Here is an 18,432-nt window from a genome sequence, read left to right on the forward strand (position 1 = left end):
CACACGAGGTATAGAAGGGCAGTATATGGGGTCTGCAGGGTGGAGGAAAGGAGTCAGCAGGGCAGTGTACATGGTTCTGCAGGGCAGAGGACAGGAGTCAGTCAGGCGGAACACAGGGGTCAGCAGGGCAATGTAAAGGGGTCAGTAGGCTGGAGGACAGGAGTTTGTCAGGCGGAACACAGGGGTCAGCAGGGCAATGTAAAGGGGTCAGTAGGGTGGAAGACAGGGGTTACTGCTGGCAGGGTGGAGAACAGGGGTCACTGCCAACATGGCGGGAGACAGGGGCCACTGCTGGCAAAGCAAAAGACAGGTTTCACGGCGGAAGGCAGGGGTCACTTCCAGCTGAGCGAAAGACAGGGGTTCTGCTGGTAGGCAGAGGTGGAACACAAATGAAATCCGGGGGGCGCCTACCCCAGCACTCCCCTAATCCGGCCATGGTGCAAACGAGGGATGGAGAAAGTTTTTTGTTTTTTTGGGGGATGTCTGTGCTGTTTAAAAGATGACTACATTTTTGTTTAATTAGCACCTCCCCCCTCCAAAATAACTATGCAAATGCTCTACTTCCCGCCTTCCTTGTTAAATTACTTAAATGAGGTAGGAGAGTTGACCCTGCGGACCACCCTGCGCACGAGCCCTCTTTTTTTATTACTATGCAATGATTTTACTGTGAATATCTGTGATCGGCATCTCAAAATGCACGAATGGTAATTAGAGTCATGGAATGTTCCAGCCCAGTGTAGGTGAACTGAGGCTGCCTCCGGGAACAGGACAGGGGGTGGGCAGAAGGGAAAGGTGCCCGGGTGTAGCGTCCTTGCACAGCAGATCGGTGGTGGGGAGCTAGCAGACCACGGTCCCCCTTTTTACCAGGCCTGTTGTCACACTGTGTGACTTGTATATCCAGAGCAACATTATTGAGCTGCCAGGAAGCACCCAGCGTCACCTACCTTTACATCATTGGCAGCACACACCCCCCCCCCCCCAAATTGTTTCTGATACACAGCCACAGAGTAATCTTAAAGGCATAATTCACCTTTACTAAAAGTGAGCAATAATGACCGGGAGCGTCTTAGCAACGTCCTAGCAACAAGGAAAGACCAGATGATGCCATTTCTGGGTATTACGTAAATGGCCTACACCTACAGCAAGGACATTATTCAAGCTGCACAGTTTATCTACAGAGTTGGAGTTGAACAGAGTTGGATAATGCCCTTGCTCCAGGTATAGGCCATTTATGTACCTTTAGAAGTCTGGCTGAAATACTCCCAGAGATGGCATCGTCCTTCCCCGCCTTGTTGCAAAGACGTTTTGCTAAAACACTCCCAGCTGTTACTGTTCATCAGAATTTTTGTTTGGTAAAGGTGTATAATAGAGGGCGGCAATTACTACACCCTGTGATGATTATTACACCCTGTATAGTAGAGGGGTGATGATTAATACACCCTGTATAATAGAGGGGGGGATGATTAATACACCCTGTATAATAGAGGGGGATGATTAATACACCCTGTATAATAGAGGGGGATGATTAATACACCCTGTATAATAGAGGGGGGGTGATGAATACACCCTGTATAATAGAGGGGGGATGATTAATACACCCTGTATAATAGAGGGGGGATGATTAATACACCCTGTATAATAGAGGGGGGGGTGACTACTACACCCTGTATAATAGAGGGGTGATGATTACACCCTGTATAATAGAGGGGAGATGATTAATACACCCTGTATAATAGAGGGGGGGGGTGACTACTACACCCTGTATAATAGAGGGGTGATGATTACACCCTGTATAATAGAGGGGTGATGATTAATACACCCTGTATAATAGAGGGGGATGATTAATACACCCTGTATAATAGAGGGGGATGATTAATACACCCTATATAATAGAGGGGGGATGATGAATACACCCTGTATAATACAGGGGGGATGATTAATACACCCTGTATAATAGAGGGGGGATGATGAATACACCCTGTATAATGGAGGGGGGATGATTAATACACCCTGTATAATAGAGGGGGGATGATTAATACACCCTGTATAATAGAGGGGAGATGATTAATACACCCTGTATAATAGTGGGGGGATGATTAATACACCCTGTATAATAGTGGGGGGATGATTAATACACCCTGTATAATAGTGGGGGGATGATTAATACACCCTGTATAATAGAGGGGGGATGATTAATACACCCTGTATAATAGAGGGGAGATGATTAATACACCCTGTATAATAGAGGGGGGGATGATTAATACACCCTGTATAATAGTGGGGGGATGATTAATACACCCTGTATAATAGTGGGGGGATGATTAATACACCCTGTATAATAGAGGGGGGATGATTAATACACCCTGTATAATAGAGGGGAGATGATTAATACACCCTGTATAATAGAGGGGGGGATGATTAATACACCCTGTATAATAGAGGGGGGGGGGGGGTTATTAATACACCCTGTATAATAGGGGGGAAGGGAATTATTAACATTACTTTGTGGCTCTGTATATTAATTAATGGGGGGCATGCTGCCAATGGTGCGAGGTGCACTGGTGGCAGTTTTTTGGTAAAGGTGAGCTAACCCTTTAATGTCATTAGATGGGGTTGACAGCTACTGTAACCTGCATATGTGGGTGCATATGTCTATTAGAACACAGGGCCCCCTGTTTTTTTAGCAAGGCTGTGTTACCTATAGAACCCAGATGCCAGGGAGCAGCCATGAGAAAAGAAAAAGCTACATCTGATTGGTTGCTATCAGTAACAAGTGCACCTTTACCTCCAGGGACACACATGACAAGGACTGTTGTGCTAAGTGATGTCAAATGCAGTAACCTACAGCAGCCAATCAGAAAGCAGCTTTACCTTAAAGAAACAGAGGCCGTAACAATGGTTTGCCAGCTTCTCCCATTGGGGTCGGTTCACACGGGAAGGCGCACATACCAACGCGTTCCGCTTTTGGGAGCCCATTCATTTCAATAGGCTGCCAAATGCAAGGGGATGTGCAAAAAAACAGACTCCACCCACCACCAGCTTCCTGCAGAAAACTACAGGAGGGGGCGGAGACCAGACCAGTCGCCCTGCACAAGGAGAGAGGTCAGAGCTGTGGGAGGAGCCCTGCAGGCTCCACCCACTACAGGCTTCTTGCAGGAAACTACAGGAGGGGCAGAGAGAAGGGGCAGGCGAAACTTTTAAGAATTGCGCCACACCCGTGCGGTTTGCTGGCCGCGAATATGTTGTGTTTGCGGAGGCGTTAACAATTAATGCACGTCTAGCAAGGGCAGTGCCTTCTCGTGCATTTCCTGCACCGCGTTCCGGTGTGAACGGGCCCCGAATTACACGCTCAGTGGACACATTATTTCATATCACCACGGCGCACTTTTGTTGAGGAAATCACACCGTTTATTAGATAAAAGCCATTTATTACAAATCACTTTTTCTTACACCTCATCTTAGAATCTATGTACATTAACGGCACTGAGAGACTCGTCAGAACTAGCATTTGTATTGCCCCCCCCCCCCCCCATCGCTGGGGGAGGGGCACGTCTCTACTGAATCTGTATTTTGGATCATTCGATGTCTGTGTCTCCATTCACTTTGTATGTTTGTATTAATCTTTTTTTTTTCTGTCTGCTGTCTTTTTATATAAATGAATTGAAATAAAGTAATTTTGGTGATTCTTCTGGATAGAGGATGGATTGTGGGAGTTTTGAGTGTGGAGTGGAAAAATGTCTGCCAACACCATCATTGAGGGGGTGTGGAATGGATGTCTACTCACTTCCTGTCCCGGTGACACCACAGGAAGGGAGAGGAAATCTAGGTACTGGCTTTATCAAACAAAAAGCATTGTATGGCTGAGGAGAATTTTAAGCTGAGCTCCAGCTCCATATACAGTGCCTTAAAAAAGTATTCATACCCCTTGAAATTTTCCACATTTTGTCATGTTACAACCAAAAACGTAAATGTATTTTATTGGGATTTTATGTGATAGACCAACACAAAGTGTCACATAATTGTGAAGTGGAAGGAAAATGAAAAATGGTTTTCAACATTTTTTACAAATAAATATGTGAAAAGTGTGGGGGGGGGGGGCATTTGTATGGCACCCCCCCGGAGTCAATACTTTGTAGAACTGCCTTTCTCTCCAATTACAGCTGCAAGTCTTTTTGGGGGTGTCTCTACCAGCTTTGCACATCTAGAGAGGGACATTTCTGCCCATTCTTCTTTGCAAAATATCTCAAGCTCTGTCAGATTGGATGGAGAGCATCTGTGAGCAGCAATTTCCAAGTCTTGCCACAGATTCTCAATGTGATTTAGGTCTGGACTGTGACTGGGCCATTCTAACACATGAATATGCTTTGATGTAAACCATCCCATTGTAGCTCTGGCTGGATGTTTCGGGTTGTTGCCCTGCTGGAAGGTGAACCTCCGCCCCGGTCTCAAGTCTTTTCCAGGCTCTAACAGGTTTTCTTCTAAGATTGTCCTGTTTTGGCTCCATCCATCTTCCCATCAACTCTGACCAGCTTCCCTGTCCCTGCTGAAGAAAAGCATCCCCACAACAGGATGCTGCCACCGCCATGTTTCACGGTGGGGATGGTGTGTTCAGGGTGATGTGCAGTGTTAGTTTTCTGCCACACATATTTGCTTTTAGGCCAAAAAGTTACATTTTGGTCTCATCTGACAAGATCACCTTCTTCCACATGTTTGCTGTGTCCCCCACATGGCTTCTCGCAAACGGGACTTCTTATGGCTTTGTTTCTACAAAGGTTTGCAGTTGTGCCCATACTCTTTCCGTTTTCAGATGATGGATTGAACAGAGCTCAGTGACATGTTCAAAGCTTGGGATATTTTTTTTTTTTTTATAACCTGACCCTGCTTTAAACTTCTCCACAACTTTATCCCTGACCTGTCTGGTGTGTTTCTTGGACTTCATGATGCTGTTTGTTCACTACGGTTGTCTAACAAACCTCTGAGGGCTTCACAGAACAGCTGTATTTATACTGAGATTATATAACACACAGGTGGACTCTATTTACAAATTTTGGTGACTTCTGAAGGCAAATGATTCCACTAGATTTTAGTTAGGGGTATCGGACTAAAGAGGGCTGAATACAAATGCACCCCACACTATTCATATATTCATATATTTATTAATGATAATATAATACATTTTCCTTCCACTTCACAATTATGTGCCACTTTGTGTTGGTCTATCACATAAAATCCCAATAAAATACATTTATGTTTTTTGGTTGTACATTACAAAATGTGGAAAATTTTCAAAGAAGTATGAATACTTTTTCAAGGCACTGTAATAGTCTTACTGGGATAGGTACATAATACGTGAGGGTTGCTTTTATTGGAGAAAAATGCAGTATAAATGCTCCATATTACACCTCAGTATAGCAAATCTTGTGTGAAATTTGTCAAAATCTGCTGAAATTTGCATATGAATACAGACATTTGCATAGCCCAACAAAATTAAAACAACCCTTTAAAGTACATTTGAATATCGGCAGGGAAGGGTTAGACCAGGGTGGTGAAACTACAAATCCCATGGTAGCCCCCTGGTCCTAAACTGGGGGGGGGGGGGGGGCTGTAATGTAAATTTACTTTTTGGCTGGGCTAGGCAGCTCAGACTGATTGTACAGTTTATCTGGTCTTTCCCTAATCTCAGTTCTCACTGTCACTGGCACCACAGGCCTGTATGAGAAGTGCAACTACATTGAGTTATGAATATTTATTCTTTTTCCAGCCATCCCAGTAGGAGGTTCTTAGCCACTGGTGCATTCTGGGAAAGGATATATATTTGGGCGAGGCCATGTGCTCGTTTTCTCTTGCCCCAGGCCCTCCTGGCCTGAGAATGTGCTGCTGAAATCAACTCTGCAAGTAGGCCCTGAAGCCTATCTGGGGCCTACTAATCCTGAGGTGGTCCTTAGGCTGTCTTGCCCGGCATGGAAGAAGCCAAGCCAAGTGGAGAAGGTCCAGGGGAGGACCCTTGCTGGAGAGAGCCAGGATGAAGGCTGGTATTTTAGACTGGCCTGGTGACTAATTTTGGAGGACTCAACTACACCTAAAACGTGCTTACAGTGTTGTCGGTTTGGCTTGAAGGTTCTGATACTGTGAAGCTGGGTCTTGGTCTACAATCTGTAACATGTTTGCAGTAAGGTTGCCACCTGTCCAGGATTCACGCGGACAGTCCGGGATTTGAATTGTGTGTCCGGGTTTCAGACCAGCTGAAACCCGGATAGAATTTTTGAGAATGGACCATGGCTCCCCAAGTAACCAAGTACCACAACTGCCGAGTGCATAGGTGTGCGCATGGGCCCCATACAGGAACGGGAGAGGAGAGAGGTTTTGATCTGCTGCTCCTTCTCTTGCCCCTTACCCCTCTGTCCACCCACCCACACTCCAATCCCTGGTGTTCTGTGCCTAAGAAAAGGATGTGTGGGCTGGAAGTTTGAAGCTCAGCAACCGGCAGATACATCGTTGATGAAAGGTGCCGGTGCCTGAGCCTCCATCCTGGGGTGAGTGAGCTCACCATTCAATGTCTGTGACTGATGTCTTGCTCCTCCCTCCTGCCTCCAAGTGAATGAGTACACTAAGGTAAGGGGGACTCAGATGTAAGGGGTGCCCTGAGGACTCTGATGTAAGTGGGAGGTTTGGTGAGCAGAAACCCCCTTTACACCAGAGTCCACAGCGTTCCCCCTTAAAAATAAAATAAAGTTCCCACCAGAGTCCTCATCAGAATCTTCCCTTCTATCAGGGTCCTCATTACAGTCTTTCCTTACATCAGGGTTCCCATCAGAGTCTTCCCTTACAGTAGGTTGCCATCAGACTTCCCTCCTACATCAGGGTCCCTAGCTAAGTCCTCCCCATCCGAGTCCCCTCTTATACCAGATTGCCCATTAGAGTCCTCCTTTATAATCAGAGTCCCCATCAGAGGCTTCCCTTACAACAGGTTGCCATCAGACTTCCCTCCTACATCAGGGTCCCTAGCTATGTCATCCCCATCCAAGTCCCCTCTTATACCAGATTGCCCATCAGAGTCTTCCCTTACAACGGGGTCCCCATCAGGCTCTTCCCTTTCATCAGGGTCCCCATCAGCGTCATCCCCACCAGAGTTTCCCTTTACAACAGGGTCACCATTAGAGTCTTCCCTTACATTAGGGTCCCTATCAGAGTCCCCATCAGAGTCTTCCCTTACATCAGGGTCCACATCAGAGTCCCCCTTTACATTAGGGCCCTCTTCACAGTCCTCCATTACATCAGAAGAGGAGACCATATGCTGCCTCTTCTCTGCTTAATCCTCGATCAGTGCGCATCCAGGAAACTCGTACTGACTCCAGCTGCAGGCCAGATGTGGCCCCCAAGCCATAGTTTGGAGACCCCTGACAGTGTACCAGTCACAGGTGGAGTCCTGAAATAAAGCCAATTTTGTTTACAAGTTTGCCAATTAATTAATTTACAAATTCTCCTCGAGATTTTTTGTGTAGAGAGCTGAAGAACGGTATCATTTTTAGATATTCAGCAATGGCCGCCCCCATACTAGTACCAGTATTCTTCCAACATAGCAGATAGGAGGCTCTGTTAGTCCCCTATTATGATGTATGGGCGGAGTCTATTACCCAATGGCTCTGGTTAGGCAAGTCAGGAACTTGAAAGCCCCTTAAGAAAGGAACAGGAGTTGGGGGAAACAAGATTGTAACACCAATGGTGGAAGATTGGGGGGGGGGGGGGGGTGTGAGTATCAGCGTCCAAGATGGCCGCTTAGTCTGGGAGCTCCACTCTACTCCAGCCCTATAGCCTGTACCACAGCCGTCTGAGCCCTCGTTCGGCTAAACCACCAGCCAACCGGGGACACTCTCAGCCACTGCCTGATATCCCTGGAATTGGATTTAACAAAAACCAAAATGACGGCCACATCTTCATGAGGCACAGCCTGCGCTTAAGAATCTATTGCAGACCAGGATCACACTGATCTCCCTGCCTCCCATCAATCGGCCGCCACCGTGAGTACCCCACAGCACGTGGCTCACCTGCATCCACTGAATCCCTGTTAGGGAGAGCACTGGGGGGGGGGGGGGACTTGCCTAAATGCCATTACAGGAGCTGCTGAGCAGCCTGGACCCATGGGAACAGGATATCAGGGACACCTCTCTCACCCCCATGGACTTCCTCTCCATGATGGCTGCATTTTCCAAAATGCTAACCAGAGGCCTGTCGCATACTGCGGCCCAGATCACAGCCTCCATCCATGCTGATCTGCTGCAAATAGGCATGAGAATAAAGGTGATTGAACATAAAACTGATCAAGCAGCCTCGAATCAAGCAGAATACCACCAGAATCCAGGATCTCCAGGACCAACTAGAAGAGGCTACTTCCAAAATTGATGACCTCGAAAACAGGTCGGGACGCTACAACTTTAGAATCGGGGGCCTATCAGAATCTGTTAATGGTGTTCATCCGGCGGTTCAAGGACTCAAAAAATCTAATACCGGCTCACCGCCTGGAACTCAGTAAACACCACAAAAGCAACCCCACCCCAGACAGCCTGGCTAGGCTCGATTCGGCTCGAGTCAGATTAATCCTCTACCTAACCTCCTCAGCCGAGAAACATTTATGATGGACAGGGGCTCGCTTATACTACCAAAAAGGACAGGATAGGCTCTAAACTGGCAGCTAAACTAAGTCCAAAAACGCGTACCCTGGCCTTTCCCAAAATTTGCACCAAGACGGGAAATTTAACCCAGAATCCAGTGGGAATCATGGACTCTTTCCGTGACTTCTACTCAAACCTATACAAAGACCAACCTCATACGCACCCCGAGACAAGAGAGGCTTTTCTCCAAGACCTCAACCTACCCCACCTAAAGCGAACCCACCAGGAACTACTAGACAAACCTACTGCCTTACTGCCTTGTCTACTATACCTTTTTCGTTCCCTTCCTATCCCTATTAAAAAATCCACTTTGACTAAGCTTCGATCCAAAGTTTTCAGCTTCGTCTGGGGTCCCCCACCATACGCTCGACTTTCTACTCTGGTGGCCAGCAAAACACAGACCGGCTATCCTGGCTCCCACACTCTTTCACTCCCTAGCACTATGTGACATATAATACATATACACACAACTATTATCTCCCCTGAGACCCCTCTCACACCTATTTCACAACCCTGATTTTCCCACCAGGGATGAATATACTGTATTCGCATTTCGCTGGTGGCTGAACAAGGGGCTCTTCAGGATAGGACATTTCTTTACCTTAAATGGTAAAAGTTTCCAAAAAGTTCAGACTTTCCCAGATCAGACACTTCCTCCACACACTATGGACTGACAAATCGGGACCTCCCAAAGCAACCATATACGAACAATGGTGTTCCGGCATAGTGTCTCAAAAGGGCGGCATCTACATCATATACTCTTCCCTGGCAGACAAGGTTGACTCTCCAACTTACTACCGATCCTCAGAGGCAAATCTGGACATCCAGCTGGACCACCGACAAGCAGGGCAGGACTTAGGGTGGTGGGGGCCCCTGGGCTTGAGTCACTTTTGGGCCCTACCTTCTATACATTACCGTATTTATGGGCGTATAACACGCACCCCAAGTTTAGGAGGGAAGTTTAAGGAAAAAAACTTACATTTAAACGCCCATCAATGCAGCCTTGTCCAGTGTCATTTGCAGCCTTGTCATTGCAGTCTTGAAGTTTAAAAATGGTGCCGCCAAGATACAGAGTCCTGTGTATCTTGGCGGCTCTCCTGTCCTCTTGGCGGCTCTTGGCAGCTCTTGGCGGCTCTCGGATCCTCTCGGCGGCTCTTGGGTCCTCTCACAGTCCCGAGCAGAGCCGAGAGTAGCCGAGTGTACTCGGCTCGGGTCACAGTCATGCCCATTCCCTTTGTTATGTCCATCATAGGGTGGGACTGGGCGTGACTGTGAGCGGAGCTGAGTACACTCGGCTATGTATCTCGGCGGGGCCCCCTATTGGGCGGGGCCCATGGGCTTGAGCCCAGTCAAGCCCAATGGTAAGCCCTGCCCTGCCGACAAGTGATTTCAAGCCTTCCACAGATCGTCTAAAGGTATCTTGAATATCTCACTGATAGAAGATAACATTAAAGTGTTCACAAGATGGTATTATGTTCTCGCTAGACCAGGGATATGTAATTAGCAGACCTCCAGCTGTTGCAGAACTACAAATCCCATGAGGCATAGCAAGACTCTGACAGCCACAAGCATGACACCCAAAGGCAGAGGCATGATGGGACTTGTAGTTTTGCAACAGCTGGAGGTCCGCTAATTGCAGATCCCTACGCTAGACTATCCAGGATATATCCCGATGCCTCTCCCCTCTGCTGCAGAGGATGCAGGCATGTAGGCATGATGCTTCATATATGGTGGTCTTGCCCCTGTATAAGAAGCTACCGGAATAAATTCCTTCATGTACTACTAAAGGTAGTAACAGAGACTTAAAGTGGTTGTAAACCCTTACAAACCAATTTGACCTACAGGTAAGCCTAGATTAAGGCTTACCTGTAGGTCCAAGAAATATCTCCTAAACCTACCCGGTTTAGGAGATATTTGCCCGAAGACGGGCACCGCTATCTACGGCGCATGCACCGTAGACAGCGGCGCGCAGGTGCACTGAGCGGGGCATCGTCGATGACGGCAATGCCGCGAGTCTCGGCTCCCGTGCGCATGTGCGGGAGTGACGTCATCGCTGCTCCGGCGAATCACAGCGCCGGAGCAGCGAGACCCACGGAGACCCACCAAGAAGATGGACGCTCTGAACTACAGGGGACAGCGGTGACTTCGCTGGCTCCTGTGTCAGGTAAGTGACACATAATGGACTACTATGCGATGCAATGCGATGCATAGTAGTCCATTATGCTTTGCCTTTACAGGGAATGAAAGAGGAAGTAAACTCATCAGGGTTTACTTCCTCTTTAAGTTCCTCAGGACCCCACATATATTCTCTTGAACCGCAGGGTGAACAACACCCCCAAATGCAAACAACTTATCTTCTTCATGTGCGTTGGAGCCAAGATAACCTTAGCGAAAGCCTGGAAAAAACCGACAGTGTCACTCTTGGCTGCTAAGCAGAAAATATCCTTGATCATGACTGAGCAACAAACACAGTTGCAAAGCTGCTGGACACGGTGCAACGCTTTGAAAAGGTATGGGAACCATGGGCCACACATATCAAGATCCCGCTTTAACTCTGTTACTCCGCGGTGTGAACTCATAGGGGTGGAGAAATTACCCTGGAGGGCCCGGCACGGTGTGACCCCGACCAATTCTTTTACAATGGGACCACTCTCCTCGGAGGGTCTGGTCAACCAGCTCAGTTCAGAACATAGTGGTTATATGGGTTTAGCTGAATACATTATACTTAGATGGTTGATAGTCAACAGGTTAGCCAATTATATTGTCTGCATCAAATACATGTTACACGCCAAATGTTAACGGGAGCTTCTGGCCCCCCATCAGACCTCCACGTTTTATGACAACATGTAAAAAAAATTATGAAACGGAAATATTTATTTAATCTTAAAAAATCCAGGATAACAAGCCAATACGTTTCAGGGGTTGTCACATGTCTCTTTTATGAGGCCCTAAAGCACTGGTCTTCAAACTGCGGGATGTAGGCCAGATGTGGCCCTTGCCTGCCTTTATCCAGCCCTTGGGACACTATTCCTTTCATTGATGTGAGGCATTATTCCTTCTATTGACACCAACAATGAGGCACCATTCTTTCCATTGACACGAACGGGGGGGCCATATTTCCTCTCACTGACACCAACAGTGGGGCACTTTTCCTTCTACTGACACCAACAATGGAGCATACTTTCATCCACTGATATAAATGTTGGAACACTTTCCTCCTACTTATATCAACAATGATGCACTATTACTTTCACTGACACCAATAATGGGGCACTATTCCTCCCAGGGATACCAATGATGGGACACTATTCCTCCCACTAATACCAATGATGGGGCACTATTCATCATGCGAATACCAATTATGGGGCAATACTCTTCCCACTGACATCAAAGATGGGGCACTATTCCTTCACTGACACCAATGTTGGGGCACTATTCCTCCAACTGACACCAATGATGGGGCACTATTCCTTCACTGACACCAATGATGGGGCACTATTCCTTCACTGACACCAATGATGGGGCACTATTCCTCCCACTGACACCAATGATGGGGCACTATTCCTCCAACTGACACCAGTAATGGGGCACTATTCCTCCCACTAATATCAATGACGGGGATCTATCCCTCCCACTGACACCAAAGATGGGGCACTATTCCTTTCACTGACACCAATGATGGGCACTATTCCTTTCACTGACACCAATGATGGTCACTATTCCTCCCACTAATACCAATGATGGTGCACTATTTCTCCCACTGACACCAAAAATGGGGCACTATTCCTCCCATTGAAACCAATGATGGGGCATTATTCCTCCTCCTATAGGCCACAGACACAGTGTATTTTCTTTTTTTACCAAGCACTAGGAATTTTCTACTCACACTGGCCACAGTTCAGCCCTTCTATAGTCTGAAGGACAATAAACTGGGCCTTTGTGTAAAAAGTGTGGAGACTCCTGGCTTAAAGTGATGCTTAGGATGAGAAAAGGGGACTTGAAGGAGTTTGGTGAATTGTGGAGTACAATGGCCTATTCTTCTAAAGCCTGCTTCAGCCATTGATCATGGTGACCAATCCTCAGGTTGCATTGGCTTGGTACTCCAGATTTTTATAGTGAAACTCTGATCTATTCCAGACTCTAAAACCCATTGCAGTAGACAGTTGAAGATCTGTAGATCCTTTTATTACTACACGGTTGTCAAACAAACTCTCTTTGTGGCTTGTCTAGAAATTCTAGATCTCTGCCACGCCGGTAGATAATTGTATCCATGTAGTAAGGTAAGCGCCTCTGCAACCCGGGTCAGTATCACTTCGCCTTAATGAGGGAATGGTAGATGGGCTTGATGATGACGTGGAGATGCAGGGAGTTGTCAATCAGATATTCCGAAGTGCGTTTCTGCAGGTCGGCATGGGCCAGGAAGTCAGATACTTCATCGGTGCTCTGGTGGACACTGTACACGTGCTTCACAAACACTTTGCCAAGCTGTCTCTTCACTCCAACAAGCACAGTTTTCTGGAACGTAACACCAGCAAAATCTAGACCGCTCATGGCCGAAGTCACTACCAGCCGCGGTTTTCCTTCTTCAAGACGGTTGGATTGGGAAGAGCCAGACACGGACTCAGAGTAGACCGGTCGAAGGCTAACGGGAAGCCAGCGTGGAGAAAAAAGTGCATTCCAAGTAATTTTCTTGCTGGAGTCATGATTGCTTGGGCCTAGTGCTGTTTGAAAGCTAAAGCTTCGGTCATCCCTGGCTGGATTGTTGATGATCCACTGGGAACCCCAAGATGAAGACAGGTAGTTCCGAGGAATAAACATGCTGCAGTTCACATCGAAATACTTTGCGAAATGTAGCGGAGATGATGAATGGAACTGGAAAGCTTGAAAGAGAAGATCCTGGATAAAGCTCTGGTAGGTGGCCAGTAGGCTTGACTGTCTCTGCATCTGGAAGAGTTGGTTTGGCAAGATCATTGGGTACCTGATAGATCTCAGAACCCTCTCAATAATGGAAGCGTTTGGGTTGCTCTTCATGATCCACTCTTCCACAGCGCTGAACAGTTCCAACTCACTCTGCAGAACCAGGTCGGAGCGCTGTACCAGGGACACCATGAGGTCGTCGCTCACCGTCGTCCACTCGCTGCTGCTCATCACAGTGGAAAGGTTCCAGGCCAGAAACTTCAGACAGCTCTCCTGAAGTATTTCATCACTCATGGTTACTGCATAATGGTACCAACTCACCACGTGGCCCTGGGATGACTCGCTAGCTAGGTGGGTCTTCATATACTCCGTGACACCTCTCTGAAGAGCGGGGACATGGTACTTGCTGGCAAGCCGATGCAGCGCGATGGCTTGGCTTAACTGGATGGATATTTCCCCACAGTAAAAATATCTAAAAGGACAAATATAGATTATTGCATGAAGATAAAAAAAAAAAAAGTTAGAATTGCATCTCAATAAATCAAAATTCACCATGCTAATGTCAAGGCAGGTCCAAGATGGGCTCTTGGTTGTTGTGGGTTATTGTGGGTTAAAGTGAACCTGGACCCTCAACTTTTCAATATAATACCTGAGAGCAGGGCTGGACTGGGACAGAAATTTGGCCCTGGACTTCATCCAGACCGGCCCACTTACCTTTTGAGTGTCCCATCAGCACCCCCTTACATCAGATTGCCATCAGCAGTCCCCTTACATCAGAGTCCCATCACTAGCCCCTTTACATCAGAGTCCTATCACCAGCCCCTTTACATCAGAGTCCCATCACCAGCCCCTTTACTTTAGAGTCCCATCACCAGCCCCTTTACTTTAGAGTCCCATCACCAGCCCCTTTACATCAGAGTCCCATCACCATCCCCTTACATCAGATTCTAATCAGCAGCCCCCTTATATCAGAGTCCTATCACCAGCCCCTTTACATCAGAGTCCCATCACCAGCCCCTTTACATCAGAGTCCCATCACCAGCCCCTTTACATCAGAGTTCCATCACCAACCCTTTTACATCAGAGTCCCATCCGCACCCACTTACATCAGAGTCCCATCACCAGCCCCTTTACATCAGATTCCCATCAGCAGCCCCTTTACATCAGATTCCCATCACCAGCCCCTTTACATCAGATTCCCATCACCAGCCCCTTACATCAGATTCTCATCAGCAGCCCCCTTACATCAGAGTCCCATCACCAGCCCCTTACATCAGATTCCCATCACCAGCCCCTTTACATCAGAGTCCCATCACCAGCCCCCTTACATCAGAGTCCCATCACTAGCCCCCTTACATCAGAGTCCCATCACCAGCCCCTTACATGAGATTCCCTTCAGCAGCCCCCTTACATCAGATTCCCATCAGCACCCCCTCACATCAGAGTGTCCCCCTCCCACATGTACTCACAGTTCTGATGGAAGCCTCTCTTCTTCCTCTCTCCAGATAAAAAGTGATAGGGGAGAGAGTAAGGAAAGTCTGCTGACCATGTCTATCTCCCCCTGCAGGCTGGAGGGAGCAGAAAGCCTAATGCTCTCTCCAGCATATCATGGAAACTGTTCCTCCTGACAGGAGTGAAATCATTTACAGTCAGAGAGGAGCTGCTCCAGGACTTCACCAGACTGGCCCACTGAGCCATCGGCCCACCGGGAATCTCCCTGTAGCCCTGATGGCCAGTACATGCCTGCCTGAGAGGGAACACTGTGTATTACCTTGGTTTTCTAGAAAAGCCTTTCCTTGCCTCCTCTTTGAGTAAAATATTTTATTACACTGTCCAATGAGCCGCTATGCTCTCGAATTGAAAAGAATGATGGCTGCTAGTCAACTGTGTCAGGGTTCATTTACAATTCCTTTGACTTCAACACACATTAAAGCTCCTACTTTTTATGTTCCTGCGATTTTTTTTGAAGTTTTAATGAAGCTTGGCAGCTAGGCCCAGTAGAACCCCAACTCAGCAGACCCCCAGCTCCTGCTATATTGCTCCCATGCTATTCACCAAGCGTGGCATCTGATAGTACCACTCAGTCCTCTCTTAGGCTCCATGCTGCACACCAGATGTGTTGTGATCTGCAGCAGACACTTCCAGAATTTATACGCTGGAAGTGACTACTGAGGATGTCTTTATGGTTCACTTGTTGGTTTTCCAGTGCATCCTGGGATATCTCATCAGGGCTGCTGACAAGGCAATACAACCAGCCCTCCTGTACTGGGCCCAGGCCCCACCAGTCCAAAGAGGGGCATAGGCACCTTCTGAGCAGGAGCGACTGCTGTACTGCCTTACTGCCAACTATTGTGGCTTTCCCTACAACTTTGCAGCTTCTCCTCCTTTTTCTTCCTTTGACTGCACTAAAGAGGGATTGGTATCTGCATCCCCACCTCCCCCTTTCGGTGCACCCTTCCTGTGTTGTCCCCTACCCTACTACATTGCCAGCTTCCCTCCTCTTCTCTGCTGCCAGCAGCTGCTGAGGGCACACAGGGGGCTGTTTCAGGATAGAGAGTGGGTGTGCGCAGTAAATATGTCCTCTTTACCTCCCTCTTCCTTTTCTGAATTGACAATTGCACTGACCACTAATTGTGTCCATTCATTACGGAAGCACAGTAAATCGTGTTTACTATGCTTCAACTTGTGAATGAACCCGGGAGCCTCAGAGTGTTTCCCATTCATTCACTGTCAAGTGCAGCTCAGGCTGCAGAGCAAGGGAATGGGGAATCTCTGTTCTCAGTCCCTTTCTCTGTCTCAAATGTGAGCCATCAGAGGTCTGTAGGCTGTACGGGGCCCCGTGATTTCTAACAGCAGCCCTGTATCTCATACCTGCAATACCTCCAAAACCAGCCAAAGCTAAAGCTGAATAAAATCCCCTCTAATGCTTCAGGTGCAGTTAGCGAGCGCCGTCATAGACTTCTATGGAGGCTTCAGAGACACTTTGAAGCACCAAGAAAGCGACATGGGGGATAATTATTGAAGCGAAGCAAACGCACGTGACAAGGACAATAAGGTCACCATTTTATTTAGTGACAGGAGCTTTAAAAAAAAAGCGTGTCCGATGACACATTTTGAAGTAAGTGTAAATAAGGCCTCAAGGTCATCCCTCTCTGTCCATTATTTCAGAGATAGTAGCCTGACATGGGCACCAAAGAGCCACATGCTGCCCCTAAAAAATTAGAACTCAGGTTCAACAACAGACGACATATCATAGTATGGTGGTGTGGTTAGAATTTTGTCTTTAAAAATCTGGAAATTGACCTTATAAATTTCTCGAAGAGTATGGCGCAGTCAGCCGGCTCCTGCAGGGTCACCACGCTCTTGTTGGCTAAGAGTCCCTCAAAGACATCACTCTGCAGGTTGAGGAGCAGCTGGTGGGCTTGTATGACTTTCACCTCATCGGAGCTGGTGGTGCGGATGCGGAGGGTGGCGTCGGTGGAGTTCCCATACTGCAGCAGTTCTTGCAGGCGTTGGATGAGCATGGAGGAGTGATTGAGGAGGGTGGTGGAGATGTCACTGCCCGCATCGGACTTGTGAGCTGCAGAAGGAAGAAAATATCAGTTATTTGTCAGTTTAAGTATTTTCCCCAAAAGAAGGTAGTCACCAATGATGGGGCACTATTCTTCCCACTGACACCAATGATGGGGCACTATTCTTCCCACTGACACCAATGATGGGGCACTATTCTTCCCACTGACACCAATAATGGGGGACCATTCCTCCCACTGACATCAATGATGGGGCTCCATTCCTCCCACTGACACTAATGATGGGGCACTATTCCTTCCACTGACACCAATGATGGGACACTATTCCTCCCACTGATACTGATGATCGAGCACTATTCCTCCCACTTATACCAGTGATAGGGCACTAGTCTTCCCAGTGACACCAATGAAGGGGCACTAGCCCTTTCACTGATAATGATCGGGCGCTATTTCTTCCACTGGCACCAATGATGGGGCACTATTCTTTCCACTGACACCAATGATGGAACATTATTCCTCCCACTGATACCAATTTATGGGGCACAACTTCCACTGACACCAATTATGAGGCCCTATTCTTCCCACTGACATCAATAATGGAGGGGCGCACTATCCTCCCACTGATAACAAAGATGGGGCACTATTCCTCCCACTGATACCAATAGTGGGCACTATTCCTCCCACTGGCACCAATGATGAGGCACTATCCCCCCCCCCCGACACCAATGATGGGGCACTATCCCCCCCCCCGACACCAATGATGGGGCACTATTCCTACCACTGACACCAATGATGGGGCACTATTCCCCCCACTGACACCAATGATGAGACACTATTCCTCCCACTGACACCAATGATGGAGCACTATTCCTCCCACTGACACCAATGATGGGGCACTATCCCCCCCACTGACACCAATGATGGGGCACTATTCCCCCCACTGACACCAATGATGGGGCACTATTTCTCTCACTGACACCAATGATGGGCCACTTCTTTTTTTTTTTAAATGAGCTTTAGATACACTTTAATTATTATTTGTTTTGTTTTTGGTTTGTTTATACAGGATTACCCTCCGGGGAGATGGCGGCGCCTCTCTCAGTATGTTTCCAGGACACGGACTGTTTAGTGTTATTTTGATGCATGGACAATACGCCGGCCACACAAATCTCTTCAACATCGTCTCTTTTAGAATCTCATTTGCGTCTTGCCAGTGACAACATGAAAAAGGTTTCACAGCCCAGTAACCGATGGCATTCAATGACGGCCTCTCAGAGAAGATGGGGACCCCCCCCATCCCGGCCCCCTTCCTGCGC

At 47.6% G+C, this 18,432-nt stretch overlaps 1 protein-coding gene across 1 annotated transcript in view; it reads right to left on the bottom strand.

Annotated features, from left to right (window-relative positions):
• Positions 1 to 12,832: 12,832 nt before the first annotated feature.
• The window catches only part of BTBD17 (BTB domain containing 17), a 10,760-nt gene continuing 5,160 nt past the window's right edge, over positions 12,833 to 18,432 (bottom strand). The window contains exons 2-3 of the mRNA XM_077458697.1: positions 16,890 to 17,166; positions 12,833 to 14,058 (exon numbers count right to left, since the gene is read on the bottom strand). Of these exons, the coding sequence (XP_077314823.1) occupies positions 12,978 to 14,058; positions 16,890 to 17,166 (1,358 nt within the window). The 3' untranslated portion in view covers positions 12,833 to 12,977. The remainder of the gene's footprint in view (positions 14,059 to 16,889; positions 17,167 to 18,432) is intronic.

This window comes from Lithobates pipiens, unplaced genomic scaffold (genome assembly GCF_037356315.1).
Source record: "Lithobates pipiens isolate NorthernLeopardFrog02 unplaced genomic scaffold, aLitPip1_a1.2 Scaffold_28, whole genome shotgun sequence".
In the NCBI taxonomy this organism is placed as follows: domain Eukaryota; kingdom Metazoa; phylum Chordata; class Amphibia; order Anura; family Ranidae; genus Lithobates; species Lithobates pipiens.